The sequence below is a fragment of the Polyodon spathula genome, chromosome 4, assembly GCF_017654505.1.
Source record: "Polyodon spathula isolate WHYD16114869_AA chromosome 4, ASM1765450v1, whole genome shotgun sequence".
Lineage (NCBI taxonomy): Eukaryota > Metazoa > Chordata > Actinopteri > Acipenseriformes > Polyodontidae > Polyodon > Polyodon spathula.
This window is the reverse complement of record NC_054537.1, coordinates 64093183-64114872: the sequence shown is the minus strand read 5'-3', so window position 1 is coordinate 64114872 and position 21690 is coordinate 64093183. Positions and strand designations below refer to the sequence as shown.

The 21690-nt window shown below is 38.3% G+C and overlaps 1 protein-coding gene across 1 annotated transcript; it reads right to left on the bottom strand.

Annotated features, from left to right (window-relative positions):
- Window positions 1–974: 974 nt before the first annotated feature.
- Window positions 975–20838, bottom strand: LOC121314731 (cytosolic 5'-nucleotidase 3A). The gene is made up of 9 exons (XM_041248321.1): window positions 20620–20838; window positions 5749–5847; window positions 4933–5002; window positions 4282–4328; window positions 3541–3626; window positions 3179–3268; window positions 2304–2466; window positions 1835–2035; window positions 975–1329 (listed from the first exon to the last, which is right to left on the bottom strand). Exons 1-9 carry the CDS (start codon window positions 20755–20757, stop codon window positions 1228–1230), a joined length of 996 nt encoding a protein of 331 aa, XP_041104255.1. The 5' UTR covers window positions 20758–20838; the 3' UTR covers window positions 975–1227.
- Between the last annotated feature and the right edge of the window lie 852 nt (window positions 20839–21690).

The following is a 21690-nucleotide window of genomic DNA, read 5'->3' as shown; positions in this document are numbered from 1 at the left end:
TTTTTCCACAATACAACTTAAGTTGAAAAGGCAACTAAACAATAATAAAAACCAAGATAAAATGTTTTAATTTTTGGAGGTGGTAGCAATCCCATAGACGAAGTAGGCACATTACTACTTATTTGTATTTGTTGATTTGTTTTGAATAAAAGGAACAATATAAGACAAGGGTTCAGATTTTCCACTGTGGGCAAATTGCCCTCATAATAAATACAACATGGAGTGGACACTTTGGTCACAGTGAAAATTAAAAGCCAAGTGCTTTTTACAGTTGGCCAAGATATACAGTGCAGAAAAGCAGTGTATTTTTGTACATAATACCATTAGTATATTAAAATGAAGTCCTGACAGGAGGATTCTCTAGGCATGTACAAAGGAAAATTAGAAACCTGCTAATCATAGTCACTCTTGCCTTGATCGTTTTGCATTGTAGCTGCCAGACTAATACCGCATCCAGTATATCAGAATAAATGACGCTTTTTTTTTTGTAGGGTGAAATTTTCTATTTGAACACTTTAAAAAAAATATTTCATATGGAGAGTCACAATAAATAAATAAATATAGCACTTCCCAGAGACATACTGCATATGAATCACACTCACAGACCGCTGCTCCTTCTGGGTGTAATACATAGAACACTGCAATTAAACAAAGTAACATCTAGATATTTATCAATGCTTGATTTCACTGCATATGAAAATACCTTCAATTATTTAACATAAAAACTATGTAATTTGTATTATTTTAAGTCAAAATAAACATTGTATTTCATATTTATTATAATACATTAAATCACTGCCTCACCACTGATTCAATTCAAATAAGAATATATTTTCACTATTAGGTCGGTTGAATTGACCAAACTAAAAACACATCAGGGAAGCTCTAAACTTACTGAAGGAGCACACAGACAGGTGTTGATATTATCCTAGTCTAAAATCTCAGTAAGCAGAGAGGAATAATTCAGTGGGTTATGGGGTTCTTGTATGTTTGGTCTTGTAATGTTCCTTTATCAATTTAACACCATTTTAAAAAAACAGGGTAAAACTAGCTGTAAAAGACGGTCATCTGCTTTATGATAACAATAAATACACCAATGTTTAAAAAATATCCAAAAGGTCTTTGGGGGTATGCATTGGAATTCAGCAAATCAAAAGGGGCAAAAGTGTCTTTTAAAAGGCAGCAAGGAGCTTTTGCTCAGTCCAGTGTTTCTGCCCAGGCCAACTGTTAAAGAATCTTCTGAAGGATGGAATTGGGCACCTCCAAAGTTTCATCCTTCACCAAAACAATTTCGTAAGAGTCCAAATACTTTTCCAAGCGTTCCTCCACCTGGGCATGAAAAAGATACAGGACAATGAGATATTCACATTTTATTTACTTCAGTTGATAAAGATTTTTTTAGTTCGTAGAATTATCCAGCTTTCTATATATAATCCCAGTTCGAATTTATTTCTAACCTTAATGATATATACGACTTGCTGGACATAAAATTAATTTATAAGTAGGAATACATCAATTTATTGATTTACATTTAACAAAGTAGGGGCCTAAATGGCTTTGTCCTCTTAAAGCTGCTGCTGTCATTTGTCAGCATATCCTTTGTGACAATTCTACATTCTGTACTTCTTTGTGGGATTTTGGCTGAATTGTGGACACTCGCTTATATCCAGGCAACTGTTTTAAATTGGGGATAATGAAGCTGCTTGACTATTTAGATTCTGTGAAAGGGAATCAGTAGGAATGAATTATCCTAAGACGGAAGCCCTTTATTTGTCCCCTGACTAAACCAACTCTTACTTTAATTTTGTTATTAAAGACAATAAACTTCCCATACCTTATCATTTAAAAAGCCGATCTTGAGAATGTTTTCTACATTCGGCACTCCATCTGCCATGTTCAGGTCACCAAGTGAGTCTCCCAGGAGAATAATGTTACAGTTGTCCTTTAACTGCTTGAAGTATTCAGTGTTCTTCAGGGCTCCATCATGCTTGTTATACACATGGATTAGCTCTCCTTTGAAACCTTTCAACACGCCCTTTAAAAGAAAGCACAACCTTTACTGTCAAGTCGGGTTTAACGCATTATTTATGTGACAGTACTGTTTTAATAACTTCATATCTGCTTGCTTCCCACGGCTGATCTCAGAGTATAATTTCATTCCACTGACACAATATGATCATGTAAATTTAATAACATGTCAGATACTTTATTTGATTAATTATGCCATGAACCGGAGGTACACAAGAGAGGTTTCTTCACAATTACATATCGATAGAAATATAAAAAATAATCTCTGGACTTACGTGTTCGTCAAATTCCATGAAGTTTGAGACCACCTTGACATTGGGGTGGTAGACCCCGGCCTGCCGAATGATCTCCTCCAGGACATCTCCCAGCCCGGCCGAGAAGATAAACAAGGGGACGTTGTGCTCCTGGAGCTTATCGAAGAAATGCTCATAGCCCTCCCTGTGAATGAACAAGCATGGGTGTCAGGACTTGGTTTAAACCATAAATGAATATCCCTACTGATAACAAACAGCAGTTGACAACAGATTCTACACAACTGTTTAACCAACTGAGATGAAACTTGGAAAAGACATTTGTCTTTAAAACAAATTCTTGAGGCTCTCAGAATGTAGCTCACCTACATCCGAACAGCATTAGGTGTAATAAGTTATGTTAACAGTTCGCTTTAATTTGTTCAAACTTTGCATGGATGTTTATTACAAAAAGTTACTGAACACATGGTACAAGTAGATCACTCAACAACAGAAGATTACTCATGATCATTTGTTTTTGTAATGTGTTACATTATTATTAACTCTGGGGAAAAAATGTGTCAGAATCAGTTCCAGTTTGTTTGTTCAGATTTTGTTTTGCAGTTCAGATACAACAGCTTGTTCACAGGAAGTCCGCCAGTGACAGCATAGACATGCGTCACCAAAAGACAAACCAACCACACATTCAAGCAAGCACACCGGTAAACACATCACCAACGTACAGTAATTATATGTCTACAATTACTCGAATAAAGAGGCTGTCTGCTAACATGCCTGTTGCCCTGAGGACAACTAAGAAGGCCACATGGCACTGAGCAACTCGCACTGTACAGAGGTGATGGGAGTGTCTGGAATACTTTACATTCGGATAAAAGAAAAAACAAATAACCTTCTCCTACCTTAGACAGGCATCTGATTCCCTCACGATTTCTGGAAGCTTATCTTTCTGTAGACCCTGTTCGATCAGTAAGGTGTGGGATTTGAAATACCTGCAAATGAATGAGTACAGCACAGCAAGGCTGAATGAGAACGTAAAGGTCTTCAAAGTCCTGCCAAACCGATGGTGTGCAGAAACATACAGATATAAATGACCTAACCCCGAATACCGTTTAATTGGTGACTGGGCAACAACATCTATCCCCTACCATTGTAGTTTGCATTCAGAATTTTAAATCAAAAGTACGCTATAATTATTACAGCAACTTGTTATTTATCTAATGTTGTGGCTTCCAGTTTACAAAATGGTCCTTTTGCAACTTACCATTCCACCATGAATGGGAACTTTTCCTCTACAGTCAGATTAGGGTCTATTTCGATTGGATAGTATGTGTCTTTAAGTTGCAGGAGCTGCAAGGAACAAGTAGAAAATAGTATACAATGTATTTCAATATGTAGGCCGTTAAAGGACTTTTTGGTGGTTGGCTCAAGACAGCTGATATTTTCAAATATTTCTATACAGCCATACTTGCTAACATTTGGAAACTGTTCAGTGGGACCCTCGTCTCTGGGGGGAGGGGGTCATACGCATCATAGACATGGGAGGAGTCATACACAAAAAACACTGTCATAAAGACGTATCCCCCCCCCCCCCCAACTCAACACAGCACGACCATCATGACAGTAAAATTAGACATAATGAGCACTCTTACCTTTGTATAAGTTAGTGATAAGCAGATGTGTCAGTCACACGAAGAGCACAGCATGTGGTTTCCACTAACTCTACTATGCAGAATAAATGAATTTTTTCCTATGGGTAAATATAAAAATGGACTTTTTTCCTATGCACCAGGATATTTGCTAGGAAAATCGTGACTGTCCCGACCACATAGGGACTGTTGGCATGTATGTACAGCCAATGTTTTCAAATATTGTAATTAACAAAACGTATTAAATAAGTGAAAAAAAAAAAAAAAAAACTGTACATGACATTTCATCTTTAACTCTCTGCTCCTTAATAAAAATATCAGCTAGAATTAAGATATACAAGCAGATTTGTTCTTACCTTCTTTCGGCATTCTTCTGTGACCCTTTTGCAGTTGTCAATAATGTCTGTTGGTAAAATAATATTTTTGTTTTAAACACTTTGGTTTACTTGTTTTTGTGATTCTGTTTGCATATTTTATTTACAGTATTGTGATAAAGTATGCTCTTACTTACTGTGCACTGCAGAGGAAACAGTTACTGAATTAATTAACTTTTGTTTAACAACAAAAAACAGAGAAGACAGAATAAGCTATCTGGCTGCATTTATCAATAAGCAGGCAGAATGGACTGGACTGAGGTGCTGAGGTGCCTATTCAAAATATGTGTGTATGTGCTTTAAAAGACTTTTGTTCAGCAAAGCACTGTATGACATAATGTACTCTTGTGTCTGATTTTAATATAGCATACTTTACATAAAAAAGTAAAACAATGTTTCATTTTAAAAGAAACCATCTTCACTGCTTTGAGATTAAATGCATCTTTTTTTTTTCATTTGCAAAATGCAAAGATAATACTATGTTACTTGCTTATTCCTCATCACTTGTGGCACAAAATTCCAGTCAGTAACCTTACATATAAATATACATGTTGCCTTTCAAAGAGCTCATTTTTAAATTGCAGTATGATAAAAATCAGTATCTGTATGTGTCTTTAGGCAATAGACACTTACTGTGACACGTCGGGCATCTTTTTCCATTGTTGGCAAACTTACTTAAGGTCATATCAAAGTCTGTAATAATCTGAAAAATGACCAAGATACAAAATTAAGATGGTTATACAAGTAACTTAAAATTAAAAAATGCTGCAATAATAATAGAATAACGTGACATCAGGGTTGGTTTACTGTGGCATACCAATATATAACTAGGGCTTTTGATTTTCGGTTTTAACTGATAAAAAAAACGATAAAACACCCCTGATACAAAAAAATAAAAACACACCCTGCCACACATTTTTATTTTGTAAACCATTTGGTGTGTAGCCAATAAAACACTGGACCATGAGTTAAGTGCTACACGATGACTTACATCCCTTACTCTTAGGGAACGACTCTCATTTAAAAAAAAAACAAAAAAACAATGAAACAAAAACAATCTTTCCCAGTGCAGGCATTTTGGCAAGTAACCGAAAACTAAAGCCCAGAAAAAAAAAACAAAAAAACAAAAACAAACTTAAAACATTTAAAAATAAGCACCAAAAAATGAAATTAGTAAAAATTCAGAAGCCCTATATATATAACCCACTGAAATGTTGAAGGCAGCACACAGCCTATTGGTTAGACACGAGAACTGCGAAAGGGTTTAATGCCAAAACTGCTTGGCGTGTGTGTGTGTGTGTGTGTGTGTTTTAATCTGTGCATGACAGACTTCATTACTTTAAGAAGTCCTTGTATGTATTAAAATAGACTGCACTACTGTCTGTAACCTTAACTTTAACTTCTTGTTTGACACTGAAGAGGCAAGGAAGTCAATGTAATTTGCTCTACCTGGAGTTTGGCAGCTCCTCCTTTAATAAGGCCGCAGATAATCTCCTCCACTCTCTCTGGGTCCTTGATGTGGACTGTTTTCTTTTGAAACTCCGGCATCTACAAAAAACCAAACAAGTAAAAAAACAAAACAAAAAAAAACCCATATAAATTCAAATATAATATAGCTTTGATGAAACTGGATTTGTGTAGATACAGTAAAGCCACTGCCACAATATTGTAAATTACAGAATGTGATTAGTGCTGACACCGTTAACAAATTCTCATTTAATGGTGTTTTGCTATGGCTGTATTTGTTGCGAATCCTAACCCAACAGATTAATATGCACTGGTAACATCTATCGAAACACCAAACTGCTGCATTAAAAGAGAGTTACCTGTGCCATAACAACCACCTTCTGTATTTAAATGAAGCTTATGGTGTTTTGGCTTCTGTTTCTTCAACTCTCTCGCAATACAATCCTACATCGGGCCTTTGCAAAACAAGTGCAAGGATGTATTTATATAACACACAATAAATTTTTGTTCTTTATTAAATCAAGAGATTTATAGTACATCTGTAATCGACTGCTGCAGGAGAGAGATTGTATTTTTTTAAAAAAAAGTTTTACTCTTTTCAGAAAATAAGAGTACTGACACTTTGAAAATATACCCCGTTTTCTAAACAAAATGTATGTCACATTTATGTCTGATTGTGTAATATTTTAATTAATACTTACCAGATTTAATCCTGTTTTATCAAACATGATTTTTTTTCTGATTTCATTTTTTTCTTTGTAAAAAAATGGGTGTTTCCGATGTTTTAAATCAAAGTTGTTGGATACAATGATAAAAATTAAGTACCCTAATAAATGTTCACATTTTATTTTATTAGAACTGGATTTTAATGGCAAAAATTATGATTTGACAGACTATACTGTAAAATGTTCCAGCGGAATATCGGCTTCAGCACGCACCGCAACAAAATCTTCAACAAATTCCTGTCTGCTATCTGCAGATTTCATACTGTCTGGGATCGTGGTTTGTAGTGCTTGGGAGCCTCGCTGATTCTCTCATACTTGATGTTATTGTCAGATGGATTTTGATGTTAAAATTATCTTTGCAGAACATCATATCAACAGATTCGTAGAAAGTCATTAAAGAACCAACTTACAGTACTTGCACACTGGTGTTAGTTTTTCATTGATAAACTTTTTTTCCCAGTTGTAAATTGCCTTTTTGAGATTCTGAAAGGCTGTTATTAGCAAGGTAACTTTGCAGTGTATTGATTTAGTGAAAAAAACTGCCCTACATTGCGTCTCTTAGCAACGACCAGAAACATATGGTAGTTAATGCCAACCCCGCAGCATGGGAACTACAACTGCCTGCCCTGTACTATACAAAATGCATACACATTGACTAACCTTTTTTCTCTCCCAAATGGTGCTTTTTTGGTACACTAATGACATTTTACTCAGAGACACCAAAATAACAACTGAGCTGTATAGAGCAGACATAGGTAATTTTCTTAAACACTCTAGAAAAAAAAAAAAAAAAAAAAAAAAAATATGGGCACGTAATTTCTTTATACTAAATCAGTATAAAAGTGTTCTATTGGAACCATTAAAAGCAGTACAAAAAAAACTACTATTGTACATTTAAAGACAGGTACTGTAGAAATACACATAATGTACCAGACGATTCCAAGTATTGCACTGTACTCAGAGAACAAACCCATTGCTATTTCAAAGATTTTGTTTTAGATAGCTTCGGTTCATGACACAGTTGCTTTGCTTAAGACAGTGTAATTCAATGCTTTAAAACCGAGTGGCTTTGGGGAGACAGTAAATTAATACCTTTTTAGTCTAGCACTGTAACTTTGCTGAATGGCAAAGCTAAATACCAGCTGTTGTTTTGGATGGCTCCAAAACAGGAAGCCAGATAAAAAACAAATGAGTCACTGAGAGTCATAGGAAAAATAAATATACATGAAAATGAAGGTAAATTAATATAATTATATAATTATATATTATATATCTAGATATATTCTATGGGTAAATATATATATATATATATATAGCTATAGCTCACAACAGATGTTGTATACCATTTGTATACTGCAGCATTTAATCTTGGGACTGCTCCATTTACACAATACAATATTATTCAGTACGTGGGTAGACATTATCTACATTATCTACCTATTTAGGATCACATGTGTCAATTAATTCCTCCACAGATGAGTTACTTCACAGTGTGGTTAACAAAGACAATTGGTCCTACAATGGAAAGAGAAACAGACTAGCATAGACTGTTCCCATGAACAGGGACACCAGAACAAGACTATCCCTGGATCCCTAGCACTCAGGACTGAGGTTCGGCTGAGTCTGTACCTGTGTGTCGATCAATCTTGACTTGTCTGTCCTTGACTCTGACCAACAGTGGACTGCTGAGGAGGTGAGCAACATCCAGAGCCACAGCAACAATCTCATCGACAAGCTGCCAACAAAATCAACCAGACCTCAATCTCAACACAACAACCAAAAACTGCATTGTGGTGTTTAAACCCCAGAGCGGATCAGGGCAATGGCCCTCATGTAATTAAGCAAACACTACAGTGCATAATATCAGGAGATGGTTTGAGTTACTTAACCAGCGGGAACAGTGATACCTGAAAAACCCTTGCATAGCATTAATAAACACATCCCAGTAAAGCTTACAGAATTGTTTCACAGGACAGAAATTGCTCATTTGTTCATATTAATAAAAACTGTAAAAATGCACTTTGTATATTTGTGAAAATTACAAGACCAAGAATCAGGTTGGATTCAGTATTTTAAGAAGTATAACTTTCTTTACTGGACTGCACAAAACCACCCTAACACTTGGAGATAAAATGCATCCCTCAGAATGATGTGTTCATGTTAGGACACTATAGAATATCATAGATTAAGTACAAAAGTCTGTGCTTCAAGTCTGGTGTTCAAATTTGAATCTATATACACTACCAGTCAAAAGTTTTAGAACACCCCCATTTTTCCAATTGTTATTGAAATTTAAGCAGTTCAAGTCCAGTGAATAACCTGAAATGGTACAAAGGTAAGCAGTAAACTGCCAGAGGTTTAAAAAAAAAAAAAAAAAAAAAAAAAGTTTAGGTTACCAAAAACTGAAAAATAATGTACAGTTCAGAGTTATACAAAAAGGCCTTTTTCAGGGAACAAGTAATGGGTTAACAACTTACAGCTGTTCTGCAGCAATGGAAGTAAATTAAGCCTTGAAAGTTGATGCTAACAATTCCTACAGGTGTCCCAACTTTTGTTAATTACTTACAAACCCTCTGTCTGTATAAAAGCAGTGTTGGAACAGACTGTGTTACTACACCCTCTTAAGCATTATTTGGACAGTATTGTACTGCAGGAAGTAGTATATTGCTATCATAATAGCGAGAAGAAGGCAATTAACAAAGGAAGACAGACAGACCATTATAACCCTTAAAAGTGTAGGTCTTTCCTTTAGAGAAATTGCAAAGAAAGCCAAGGTGTCAGGGAGTACAGTTTCCTATACCATCAAAAGGCACTTGGAAACTGGAGGAAACTCTGACAGGAAGGGGTCTGGGAGACCCAAAGCTACAACAAAATCAGAAGACAAGTTTCTGAGAGTCAACAGCATGATAGGCGGCTCACAGGACAACAGCTTCAAGCACAGCTTAACACTGGTCGAAGTAAGCAAGTCTCAGTTTCAACTGTGAAGAGAAGACTTCGAGCTGCAGGTTTGACAGGTTGAGCGGCAGTAAGAAAGCCATTGCTAAGATGGTAAAATAAGAAAAAGAGGCTTGCCTGGGCCATGAAGTACCACCAGTGGACTACTGAAGACCGGAAGAAGGTCTTATGGACCGATGAATCAAAATTTGAAATCGTCGGTTCATCACTCAGTGTTTTTGTACGCCATTGAGTACGCGAAAGGATGACACCAGCTGTCAAACATGGAGGAGGAAGCGTGATGGTCTGGGGCTCTTTTGCTGGATCCAGAGTCGGTGACTTACACAGAGTGAGTGGCACCCTCAACCAAAACGGCTACCACAGCATTTTGCAGCGCCATGCAATACCCTCTAGTATATGCCTAGTTGGTCAAGGGTTCATCTTACAGCAAGATAATGACCCAAAACATACCTCCAGGCTATGTCAGAACTACCTTAGAAGAAAAGAACAAGATGGTAGGCTTCAAATCATGGAATGGCCAGCACAGTCTCCAGACTTAAACCCCATCGAGCTGGTTTGGGATGAACTGGACAGAAGGGTGAAAGCAAAGCAACCTACAAGTGCAACACATTTGTGGGAACTTCTGTAACAGTGTTGGGAAGAACTTTCCGAACAATATTTGATTTCCATTGTAGAAAGAATGCCACAAGTATGTTCGGCTGTTATATCTGCAAAAGGTGGCTACTTTGATGAGTCAAAAATTTTGATTACATTTTGTTAAACAAAATGATTCCATGATTTTTTTTTATCTCCAATTGTTTATTTGTTCTATGCTTTAATTTCAGAGTACATTGAGACATTAAACTGCGTAAATTTCAATAAAAACTGGAAAAAAATCGAGGTGTTCTAAAACTTCTGACCGGTAGTGTACAAAAAATACATTTGAATATATTGTAGTACAAACTATCTCACAGTAAACTTTAAAATAGTGGAAACATCTTTAGCCAAGTTCAATATATGACACAGTCAGCTCTGTAACCACTAAGAAAAACTGACTACATGTAAAAGCAGTGACAGGTTTCACATGCAAACACTGCACAGGCTTACCAGTAACCTCTGTACTGTAGGCAAGAACAACTGGAATATAGCGCAAGGCTATTTGAGGGCGTTAACAAAAATAGCCAGGCTAATCCTATGCAAGCTGAGAACAGTGTGATGCTAGCACAGCTATTTGAAGCATTTGAACACGAGCACTGTTAGAAAGGCAGAATAACAGCTTACAAACTTACAGTGCAAGCTGCAACTACTTTATATGAAATACAGTTAAAAAGTAAGCTTTGACATGCTGTAAAACATCTTTCTCTAGCATTTTGTGAATTGCAGTAGATGAAGCTGTCAGTTAGATAATGTACTACAGTACGTTGAACATTGTCATGGAAGGTTTTGAACTGAACCAAATTGCATTTAAAGGGCTATTACAGTAGATCTACGGATTCTGTAACCTTCACATAGCGTTTTGTTAAACACTGCCTACTTCAGAATTGCTCAATCAACTTAACTGAGATTTACACTACTAGAAGTATTTTGGAATATTGACTGTATTTCATTATTTTCCAGTGTTGATTTTTTTTCTGTGCTCGCTGCTGAATTTTGCTATGGCAGGTGAAAATAAGGTGACCTGTGTGACAAAGTGGCTGAGTGGACGCAGGTGCAAGAGTGATGCAGTGGGTGAATGAAACAGACAGAGAAGATTGCAATCCGGTTTGGAAAGTATTTTATTAATTGTATCCAGGTCTGGCGACCAAACAATAATCCCCTGGCAATACACAACAATGCGTACTGCATGGAGTAAATAACAACAGGATCGCAGTCCCTAATAATAAACAATAATATCTGCCCCACAATATAACATATACGGTCACCAGTGCAGGGTGCGTGCAGTAGTGCTAGTGGTGGGTGATACAAGTTTATTTCACGATAGCGGTGAAGTGTTGTTCCCAAGGCGACAGCTCTGGAAACGTGTTAGCCATTTGGTAATTTACAAACAAGACAAATTACTAACAGACACAAAAACCTCACAAAATTGTTAAGTTTATCACCGAGTTATCCGGGCATCACTGTCCTTCATTGTGCTTAACCACATTAGTGGGGCGTGGTCTGTGACAAGATCAAATGAATGTTCCAGCAGGTAAGATCGTAAGGAGTTAGTAGCCCATTTAATAGCCAAATACTCCTTTGACTACGGAGTAGTTGCGCTCCCAAGGTAGCATCTTTTTACTGAGATACAGTATCGGGTGTTCTACTCAGTCTACCTTTTGTGACAAGATTGCACCTAAACCCATGTGCGACGCATCGGTGTGGAGGATGAATCTCTTGGTGAAATCAGGTGTAATAAGAGTGGGGGCCTGGCAAAGTTTACGCTTAATAGTATCAAACGCCCTGACACTCAGCTGACCATTTAATCAAATTTGGAGCACTCTTTTTGGTGAGTTAGACTAAAGGGTTAGCCACTGTGGCATACTCGGGGATAAAGCAGCGGTAAAAACTGGCTAATTCCAGTACTGATCTCACCTGAGTCTTGGTTTTGGGGATCACCGCATCGACCTAAGCCTGGATTTTGGTGACCACGGGTCTCCCCTTCCATTTCCCATTAAAAATCCCAAATATTGAGTCTCCGATTTGGCATACGCACATTTTCTCAAGTTGGCTGTTAGCCGGGCTGCCCCTAGAGACTGAAGGACGGCTGTAATCCTAGCCAAATGCTCTCACCAAGTGGAGCTGTAAATCACCACATCATCAATATACACTGCTGCATATTCATGATGTGGGCGTAAAACCTGGTCCATCAGTCTCTAAAAGGCAGCGGGCTCACTAGTGATGCCATAGCCCTGCCCTCAGCTGAGTCCTCTTGGCCCGGAGGAAGACGAGTTGGGAGCCAAAGAGGAGGATTTGGCCGAGGAATGGGAGGCGATTGCGGGAGAGGACGAGGATGAGGAGGGAGAGCTCTCAGACACCTCAATGCTGTCCGACATCCAGGTCAGTGTACCCAAAAAAAAAAAAAAAAAAAAAAAACTGTATTCGCTTGAACAGTTTATTAATTTTATGGACAGCACAAAGGGTAAAAGGGGAGTTGAAATTCCACTTCTTTCCTGACCTGAAATTGTTTTTAGTCTTTGCTAATGTACTGTTAAGAAAAGAGAGTTTACAGGAGTTTGACAGGAAAAAGAGGTTTTGTTTGAGAAAGTTTGTAAGCACTGCTAGAAAAATGGTTGAGTACTCAAAGGGTTTTTAATGGATCAATTCAATTTTAAAGCTTTTGCTCTTGTTTATTGTACTTCTTGTCATTTTAGTTTTCTTCCTTGACGGAAACATTTTTATTGAGTTCTTTAAACATAAACGGTTGCTGTAATGATTTTAAGAGAAGTCTCCAGCCCTGCGGAGCTTCGTCAGGCCGCAGTGAAATTTTATTCAGGTCTGTACTGGTCTGAGGGCTGTGACCAGCAGGAGAAGGAGTGGCTGTTAGAAGGTCTCCCTCGCTTGGGTGAGCAGGAAAGCCACGGTCTGGACACGGTCATCACACTGGAGGAGCTCACAACCGCCGTCACACAGCTCTTCAATGGAAAAGCACTTGGTCTGGATAGGCTGCCGGCTGAATTCTATAAACATTTCTGGAGTTTATATAAACATTTCTGTACTAAGCTGGAAAGCTTTTACAGGATCATGTTAAATGTCTGGGAGTTAGTTAAGATTTTAAGGACAGAGGAAAGCCTCTGTACATGTTTTATTTTTGTGGAACCTTTGCTTTTTAATATAATTTTTAACATTGATGCTTTTAATTCTAAACAGTAGACTGGACTGAGTGGTAATGGAAGATTGGGGCCGAGTTTACTGCAGTGTGTGTCCTGCGCTCTGTGCGCTTCATAGAGAGAGTGTTGGGAGAGATCCGAGCCTCCCTGAGCCCAGCAGTGTTGGAGTTTGTGGCGTGGTGCTACTCAGAGAGGCAGGCCCCAGAGCGTGAGCCTTATTTCCCCTCGGTGCTGCTCTCCTCTGCGCTGCCGGAGGGGGGGGGGGCGACCCGGGATGCTGTTATCCGTGAATGAAGAGACTAATTTACAGTTTCACTCTGTAGAAAAGAGGCAGCTATACAGCACTGTGTGATGGAGGAGTCTCTGCTGCCATCCTGGAGGGTGCTGTACAAGATGCCTCTGCCTAAGCGCTCCGGGGACCTGCAGTGGCAAGTGCTGCATGGCATTGTCGCCATGAACCATTGGTTGAGCTGAGTTGACCCCGGTGTGGGGGAGCAGTGCCCCTTCTGCCCAGTCGTGGAAACAGTGTTCCACCTTTTCACAGACTGCCCACGACGCCTGCCTTTTTTATTTTTCTAGAAGGCCTGCTGACGAACCTTGGGTGCTTTTTACTAAAGAGTTATTCATTTCAAGTATTCTTTTAAATATCGTCAGCGGTGTGCCCGGATTCATTTTCTCCTGGGTCAAGCAAAGCTTGCGATAAAATCCCATAAGAACAGACTATCTAAAACTGGTAGAAATGATGCCCTGTGTTTTTAGAGTTCTGGTTGTAACCAGGGTACATTCTTACAGCATGATAAATGACATGGATAATTTTATGATGAGGTGGTGTATTGAGGATGGGGTGTGTGCAGTGGGTGAAGATGGCAAGCTAGGGGGATAATTCCAATCATTCATAAGAAAGCCATTTGCTGCATTCTCATGCTGGCCAATCAGCCAATTAAGCCTCCTGGGCAGGCAAACCTGAAAGTCTTTGGAGTTTAAGTCTTTAGCGGTAGGGAAGTTCTACCTTGCTACAATAGGCCTATTTCTTCAGGATGTGCCAGTTGCCAGTATGCATGGCGCCAAGACACTGGAGCACAGCACCAAACAGTGTTCAAAAACCACATCGCCACCATGCTACACTGTCAAGATGGCAGAAGACATGCATATACAAATGGTGGGGGAAACGGGGACGTTTTTTTTTTTTTTTGGAAAAACAGTGAATTTGAGATTGAAAGTTGAGATTGGAAACTACATATGGTACGGCAGTGCCCAAGCCACTTCCCCCAATGCCTCTCAAATTTAAAAAAACTTATGGGAAAAGTTGCCTATGTGCCCACTCGTCATTGCCACTGGTGTCCGTCAGCACCAGCACATCTGATCCACAACCCATTCACAAACCTGCTCAGCATCAGCTGGCCCGTTCTGTCGAATTATCTGTAATCTTGTCCTGCGAGAAAATGACTCATTATCATAATGTTGTCATTCTTTTTACTGTGCACCTCACAGCACTAAGCCATGAGAAAGATGTACCTTATCATTGGTTAATGACGGGCAAACAGAGTGAGAGATGCTGTTTGGGCTCAATATGACCGCGCTTCAAAGAATTTTCAATTAAACGTGTTCACTGGCAGTGTCAATGTGTAATCTGTGAGCTCCAACTCAAAAACATTGAAAATCATATATGGATTTTAATTTTAAATATATATTAGGGTTTTAAGCTATCTGGGTCTTTTTTTACTTCCTGGGTTTCGATGTATTAATTTGAGAATTTAATGAAAATGCAGAAAATATGACAATGCAGTTGTAAGCACATGTCTCCGGCCCGCGTAATAAAAACAAGCTTTGCATTAAGCATTTTCTTAAGTGACAGGATATCAGTGTTTTACAGAAAACAATAACACACAGTGGCAAGTACACTTCAATAATAATAACTGCGGTGACTTAAAATTGGAAAGAAAACAACATAACAACAGGGCTCTACAGTGCCAGTAATTTGGCCGTATATGCGACAACAAATGTGCTTGCGTGAACGTACATTTTAAATTTAAGAGCATGTGAGCCACTACAAATTCCTAAAAGTTGAGTAAAAAAAAATAAGCGTGAATTTTTTCTGGCTGGAAAAACACATTATAGACCTATATGTACTTCTCCTGATCAGGGTGACTGGGTTTAAACAGACACGACTAGAATAACAAACTCCATTTCAGTGGACTTAATGTAGCATGGTAGTAATTTTAGTAAATGTTGTTTGTGTTTGGTATGTAGATATGTTGAGAGGGGTTGTACTTACTGTACAAGACATACAGCTAAACTCCAAATGTGGCTATTCATGTGTATCTCCGCCAAAATTAATCTCTCTTAACTTTTTTGTATTTGCAGTGATTCTGTGTTACACAGACAAGGTGTGTGAACTATGCATCAGCTGCAGAGTCACTTACAACAATGCCTCATCTGAAAGACAGAGCACAAGTAAGTGACTTGCTCAGGGTCACACAGTGAGTGAGCTGGGATTTAAACCGGGGACCTCCTGGTTACAAGCCCTTTTCTTTAACCTCTGGACCACACTGCCTCCTTTATATATTGATGTACATTAATATCAATTTAAATTTGTAAAGGACTTTCCCAATACTATCTTGTGAGATAATTGTTGTTAAATGTGGTTTCTTTGAATTTGAATTTTAAAACTGTGGCAAGAATCAACATCGATATCATGGTATTTAAAAGAAAATTGTTGTACAGAAAGCTTGCAGAGACAAACTTTTTATTGCTAATACTGCTAAACTACAAAAGCAGTAGAATCAAGTTTATTTTATATTAAGATTTAAGATGCAATAATCCATATACATACAAATCACTGTCATTCTTGTAGGCAAAAGAAACACCACACACTAAAGTATTATGTAATCATTTTATTCCATTGATTTGCATTTAGGTACCAAACGCTATTTGCATACTACATTAAGTTTGGCACAATTGACCATCAGTAAAGTGTTGACTGGGTCGTGTCGAATTTTGCTACCTGCTTTATTTTGAGATGTGAGCATGAGTCAGCGGTTCAATTCATTTTGTCTGCGTGTTTACTTATGATATTATTCATTTATTCGAGGGGTGAACTATTATGAGCAAGATGTGCATTTTAGACATCACAACAGTATAAAAACATCAAAACACCTCTCAAAATAATGCAAAATTCGGCATTACACCATACTTAATACTTTGTTTTAGAGGTGTCATGAGTCAGCATTTACACGCAGAGCAGCGTAAGATTAAATTGAACATAAGAACATAAGAACATAAGAAAGTTTACAAACGAGAGGAGGCCATTCGGCCCATCTTGCTCGTTTGGTTGTTAGTAGCTTATTGATCCCAGAATCTCATCAAGCAGCTTCTTGAAGGATCCCAGGGTGTCGGCTTCAACAACATGGTTTATTGTAATCTTTTTGTAGTTGTTGTGGAGCCTCTGTAGATGGAAGAAGACAATCTCTGAAACGTTTGTATGAAATATCTGTTTCTCTGTCAGTTAGCTTAACGTCTGTGTCTTCGAGCCGGAGAGCAGAGTGGAGATTAAAAGAAAAAGAAGCATTGGGGGTTTTCAGCCTCTGCAGTTTCTCAAACACAATGTACTGATCAGGGGGATTAGAAGACAAGAAAAAGAGCTTGGGGAAGCGGGACATCTGTCCAGAAGGACATTGTGATGAGGACAGACATTGACGGACATTGTAATGAACTGTGGAACCCTACTGAGCTGAGCAGTAACCTTGCGTCCCAGTACTAGCCCATAAAACAAGGTACCTATTCATTAAAGCGTTGATTTCAAAACAAGAAAAGCTGTCCTTCCCTCACCATTACAACGGAGCATCAATCAACGGCAATTAACTTGCCCTTTGAGTGTTTTAAAAGGCGATGATTGGACGTATATTTTTCTCTCATCCAGGGCACTGACATTCCAACCTGCATGCGTTATAAAGTATCGCTCAATGGGAGCTGCAGCAGTCTCTTTCCATGGCTCGGTAGGTCTTGTACAGCACAATGTTTTTGTGCATCCCGGTACGGTGGTGCTAAAACTCACTTCAGGAGGTGTCATTTGCATGCTCCCTGGGCACAGATCTCTTTTGAATGACAACAGTGGGGACTCCCTGTTCCTGAAAGGGATTCCCTGAGGGCTCTGGATTCCAGCAGTGCCTGTCCTCAGCCCTTCTCAGTCTGCCCACAATTGCAAGACAGTTGCTCAAGACATCAACAGATGCATGGAAGTGTAATACAAAGAAAAAAGAAATCCTGACTTTGTTATCTCAGATTTGGCTTTGTCAAGTTGGCATGGAAACACCTGAACACACTTCAGAACCCACATAAAAGTCAGCTGCTGTAAAAGCATAGAGAACCAGGTACAGTGCAGTGGTGTGGATACTTCACTTGCAGACACATTGAATAGCACTGGAAATCAGCTTTCTGTCTATAACAATGTGTGCAACTGTATCAGAACCAAAGTGCAATTAGGGTTCCAAATGCATTGTAATGCAAATTAAGTAATTGTAAATTACTTAACTGCGCAGTGAAGTATAGAAATATTACTATGACTATGTTTTGAGGTGGCTGATGATGGAATCGTAAAAGATAACTCTATGGATATTACATAACAAGGCACCGTGAAATTAATGTATGTTAGCGATTTTCAAATGCTAATATCTGCTAACGTCTGTATCATGTTAATGTTTACAATTTCATGTCTATAAAGTCGGCGCCGCCTAATCGTATACTGCTAATTGGGACGTCAGATGAAATGGGATGCAACTCTGGAAGACGGTTCTTCCCAGTGCTATTTATGTCGTTTAATTGGGATAAAGTATTTTTCAAACGATGAACGGAGATCGCTTTTCACAGCAAGGCAAGCCGTGTAGCACAGTGCAGTGAGTACGTGATTACGCGGTGACTTGCATAAACCAGGTTGGACTCTTGAAAGAGGTGGAAACTCCTGTGGTTTCTCAGGCTGCTCTGGCACAGAAAGTTGGCGTGTCAACATCGCAGATGCCTCGCCTTGTGATAAGATGTGATTTCATTTAACAAAAAAAAAAAAATATATATATATATATATATATATATATTTATTTTAGGTGTTTGATCTCTGAATACATTCACTATATCTATATAAAATGTTCATATTGCTGCCCACCACTACTTGAAAGAGTCACTGATTCCCTTTACTTGTCCTCATCACAATGCAGTTCCTTGGTACAGTATCACAGTTTACTAGTTTGCTGAGCTTGCTATCATTATCTAATGATACATCCCACCATATTCATCAGCCATTCAGATTGCAAATAGGGACCCCCTTACCTGCTATCAAACCTCTTTTCAATTATGCCAAACGATTACTTTGTTGAGGGAAAAATACCCACACAGTGTTTGTCTTCTCCCAAATTGGTTACATTACCAGTGTCGGGCCAAAATGTGGTACGTGTACCTGTTTAATGGTACTGTCAATGCTGTGATTGACTACTGCACATAACACTACAAACAAGACAAACTGTAGTTCAACTGCAAAATCATAAATGTTTACAATTTTAGATAACCCAATTTGTTGCTCAGGAGTTAAAGGTCACATAAATTTGCTGAATTGTAAAAAAAAAAAAAAAAAAGATATTAAAAATAACTTTAAGGCCCAAACTCAGTACAACACAGCCCTTTCCAACGGTTGTTTCCTTGTTTTCTGAGATAAAATGATTAGCACATGCCCGGACAAGCGCAGTACACGGTCTACCACAAAATAACATCACACAAAATCTTTTCAACAAGCCTTAAAATGAAACTTATCAAATCAATGTTATGTTGTGTAGGTCAGAACTCTCATTTTTTGCAAGCTACAGACACATTCTTCCACATGATACCCTGGCACCATTTACTCCAATAATGGGTTTTACTTATCATCAACTACAAATAGATGAAACACCTCCCCAGAAACTGGCTCACTTGAGCTGGACTGACCCTAGGGTAAAATGTTCACAATACTATCTACCACGTGTCACATGTCAAAGATAATGCAGCCCACTGACCCACATTCTGTCTAAAAGGTCAGCAGTGATCCCCTTTACTCCACTATTGTATCCAGTATGTTTAAATTTTACTCACCCCCCTGTCAAACCTGCCGAAACGCTATAGGACTGTATCTCTTTCCACAATAGATGGCAACACTGAGCACCCAGAAAAATCTCGGTTTGTATACTGCACTTGTTCCAGGCAAGTAATGTCACTTCACTTTGTTTTTGTAAATGAATGCTTCACAATGGTGATGTAATAATGTTACATTATTACAAAGACAAAGGTGTCCAGCACAAGAACAGGGCAATTGTTAAACAGGTCTATCCTATTTAATAATGTCATATTTTGAGTAACTGACTAGATATACCCTATTGCTAAAATCACTGTGCTTGTTTTAAATAAACCACTTTTGATTGATCAAAAACGATGGGCCTACTAGCAATAATTCCAACACTGAAGTAGCTACATATAAACGCCACTATTTTGAAACAATCTTCCCAAGCACTTTGGGAGTAAAACTGATGAGGTGTTCCTGCTTAAGAACGTACCAAACACTTAATAATCGAAACCTTAATAGAAATCACGCTTAAATGCGTTTCTATGGTAACACAAACTGTTTACTGCTGTTGGGACTGATGCAGACCTAACAAAATACTACTGCCTTAAATGTTAAGTCAAAACCAACCACACGAATACAACATACTCACTGCATCAATCAAATGCAGGACTGTTAACACTGTAAAGTTTCAGTAAACATAAAATACATATGTTGTTCAGAATCAATTTGGAGAATAAAGCCGTTCATTCAGCAAACCTCTAACATATCTTCTTTGCACAATATTATTCGATAGCTGGACACTGGATTTTCTTTTGAATTCATTACATAGCATTATCTTCAACGATGTCCACACTGTGACACCGATTCCCTACAAAGAAAATCACCTACATTAATTAAAGGCACGTGTTTGCCAGCTGAACCCACTTAGGACAATCTTGGACCAGGGTGACCTCTAATGTCATTGCTATTTTTATTGTCATCTACACCCGCACGCAGTACTTACAGGCAGACAGCAGGCCTTATACTGTATTGTTATTAACCCGTTGCGTACTAAACAGTTACACAAGCGATTATTCATACAATTTTAACCCTGTAATGCCCTAAGATTTTTCTTAAATGAGAACAGCTACTTTATTTACGTAACTAGATTATATTTCTTGTACAAAACACATTGTTTTAGACTTGTCAGTCAACACATAACGTACTGAATATAGAACAATTTGGCTTATGAGGCTGGATTAAAACACGAGAAGTGGCTAAGCATTGTGATTGCATCCATCATATGTGACAAGGGCTAAACGCTACTCACCATTTCAATGATCTTGGTCTTCCGGCCCGCTTTCTTCTTCTTTGTGAAGATGTACTGGGCTAAGACCACGCCACCAAAGAGGGCACACACACTGGCACTTGCCACTGCCCCTAGTTTTACTACCGCTGCCTTATCCATGCCACCGTCTGTTCAGTCTGTTCCCTGCTACGCCAGCTTCTGTTACCATGGAATGGGATGCCTCCTTTCCACACAGCTTCCGTGGAACCTACCATTCTAGTGGGAAGACGGGATGTAAGACAAAAATCATCTGCATACACTGTAGTAATGAAACAAGGCGAAAACAAACAAAAACGAATTTAATTGTTATAAATTACATTGTTTATATTGTTTGTGTGTATAAAAAGGGTTTGTCTTTATTTATGGAAATCAATTAACTAAAAATGGTATATTCCATTTTGAAAACGAGTCCAGACAGAAACGTCCGACCACCGAGTCCTCAGGGAGTGTCTTCCTAGTTTGATGCAAGATTGGCATTGTGCAAAGATATTACTAGTATGCAAAGTTTCTATTCTATTCTATTGTATTCTATGCTACCACACCATGGTCCTAGTATTAAACAAAACCTAGTGGTTATGGGCATTTGTATACTGTATTTGGAGACAGACAGCCTAAAATAAATAATACATAGTGCCAAAAAAAAAAAAAAAAAAAAACAAAAAAAAAACTATGGTCCATTTCTTTCAGTAAGTGCATGGGGAATAACACAGATGGATACAGATTACAGTAACGCTATAATTAACAGCACACTCTCAGAAACGTGCCTTTTCCTTAGGACCTGAACATTGGGTGTGGGAGAGAGGAATTTGGGCGTGTATAAAACTTACACGACAAAACATGATAGTATAGTAGTTGGACAACTACATAAATAAGGGGTTTTAAATAAAGTGTTGATATCATTATGTATTTCAATAAACATATAGCTTGCCCCCACCCGTAATTGTATAGGGCGAAGTATTCACGGAACTTGCAGCTAAAACTAAACGATAAATGTGTTGAAAGTTCCCATGTATACAAATAAAATGCTTATTCATCAAAAAGTTATTGAAGATA

Bases quoted from the DNA above. Each gene is read 5' to 3' on its own strand.
- LOC121314731 (XM_041248321.1), bottom strand. From the start codon at position 20,757: ATGGATAAGGCAGCGGTAGTAAAACTAGGGGCAGTGGCAAGTGCCAGT. The intron at 5,003-5,748 runs GTAGAGCAAATT...GTCATTTTTCAG, and splicing joins GAGGAGCTGCCAAACTCCAG to ATTATTACAGACTTTGATAT. The intron at 2,036-2,303 runs GTAAGTCCAGAG...TTTCTTTTAAAG, and splicing joins TCATGGAATTTGACGAACAC to GGCGTGTTGAAAGGTTTCAA.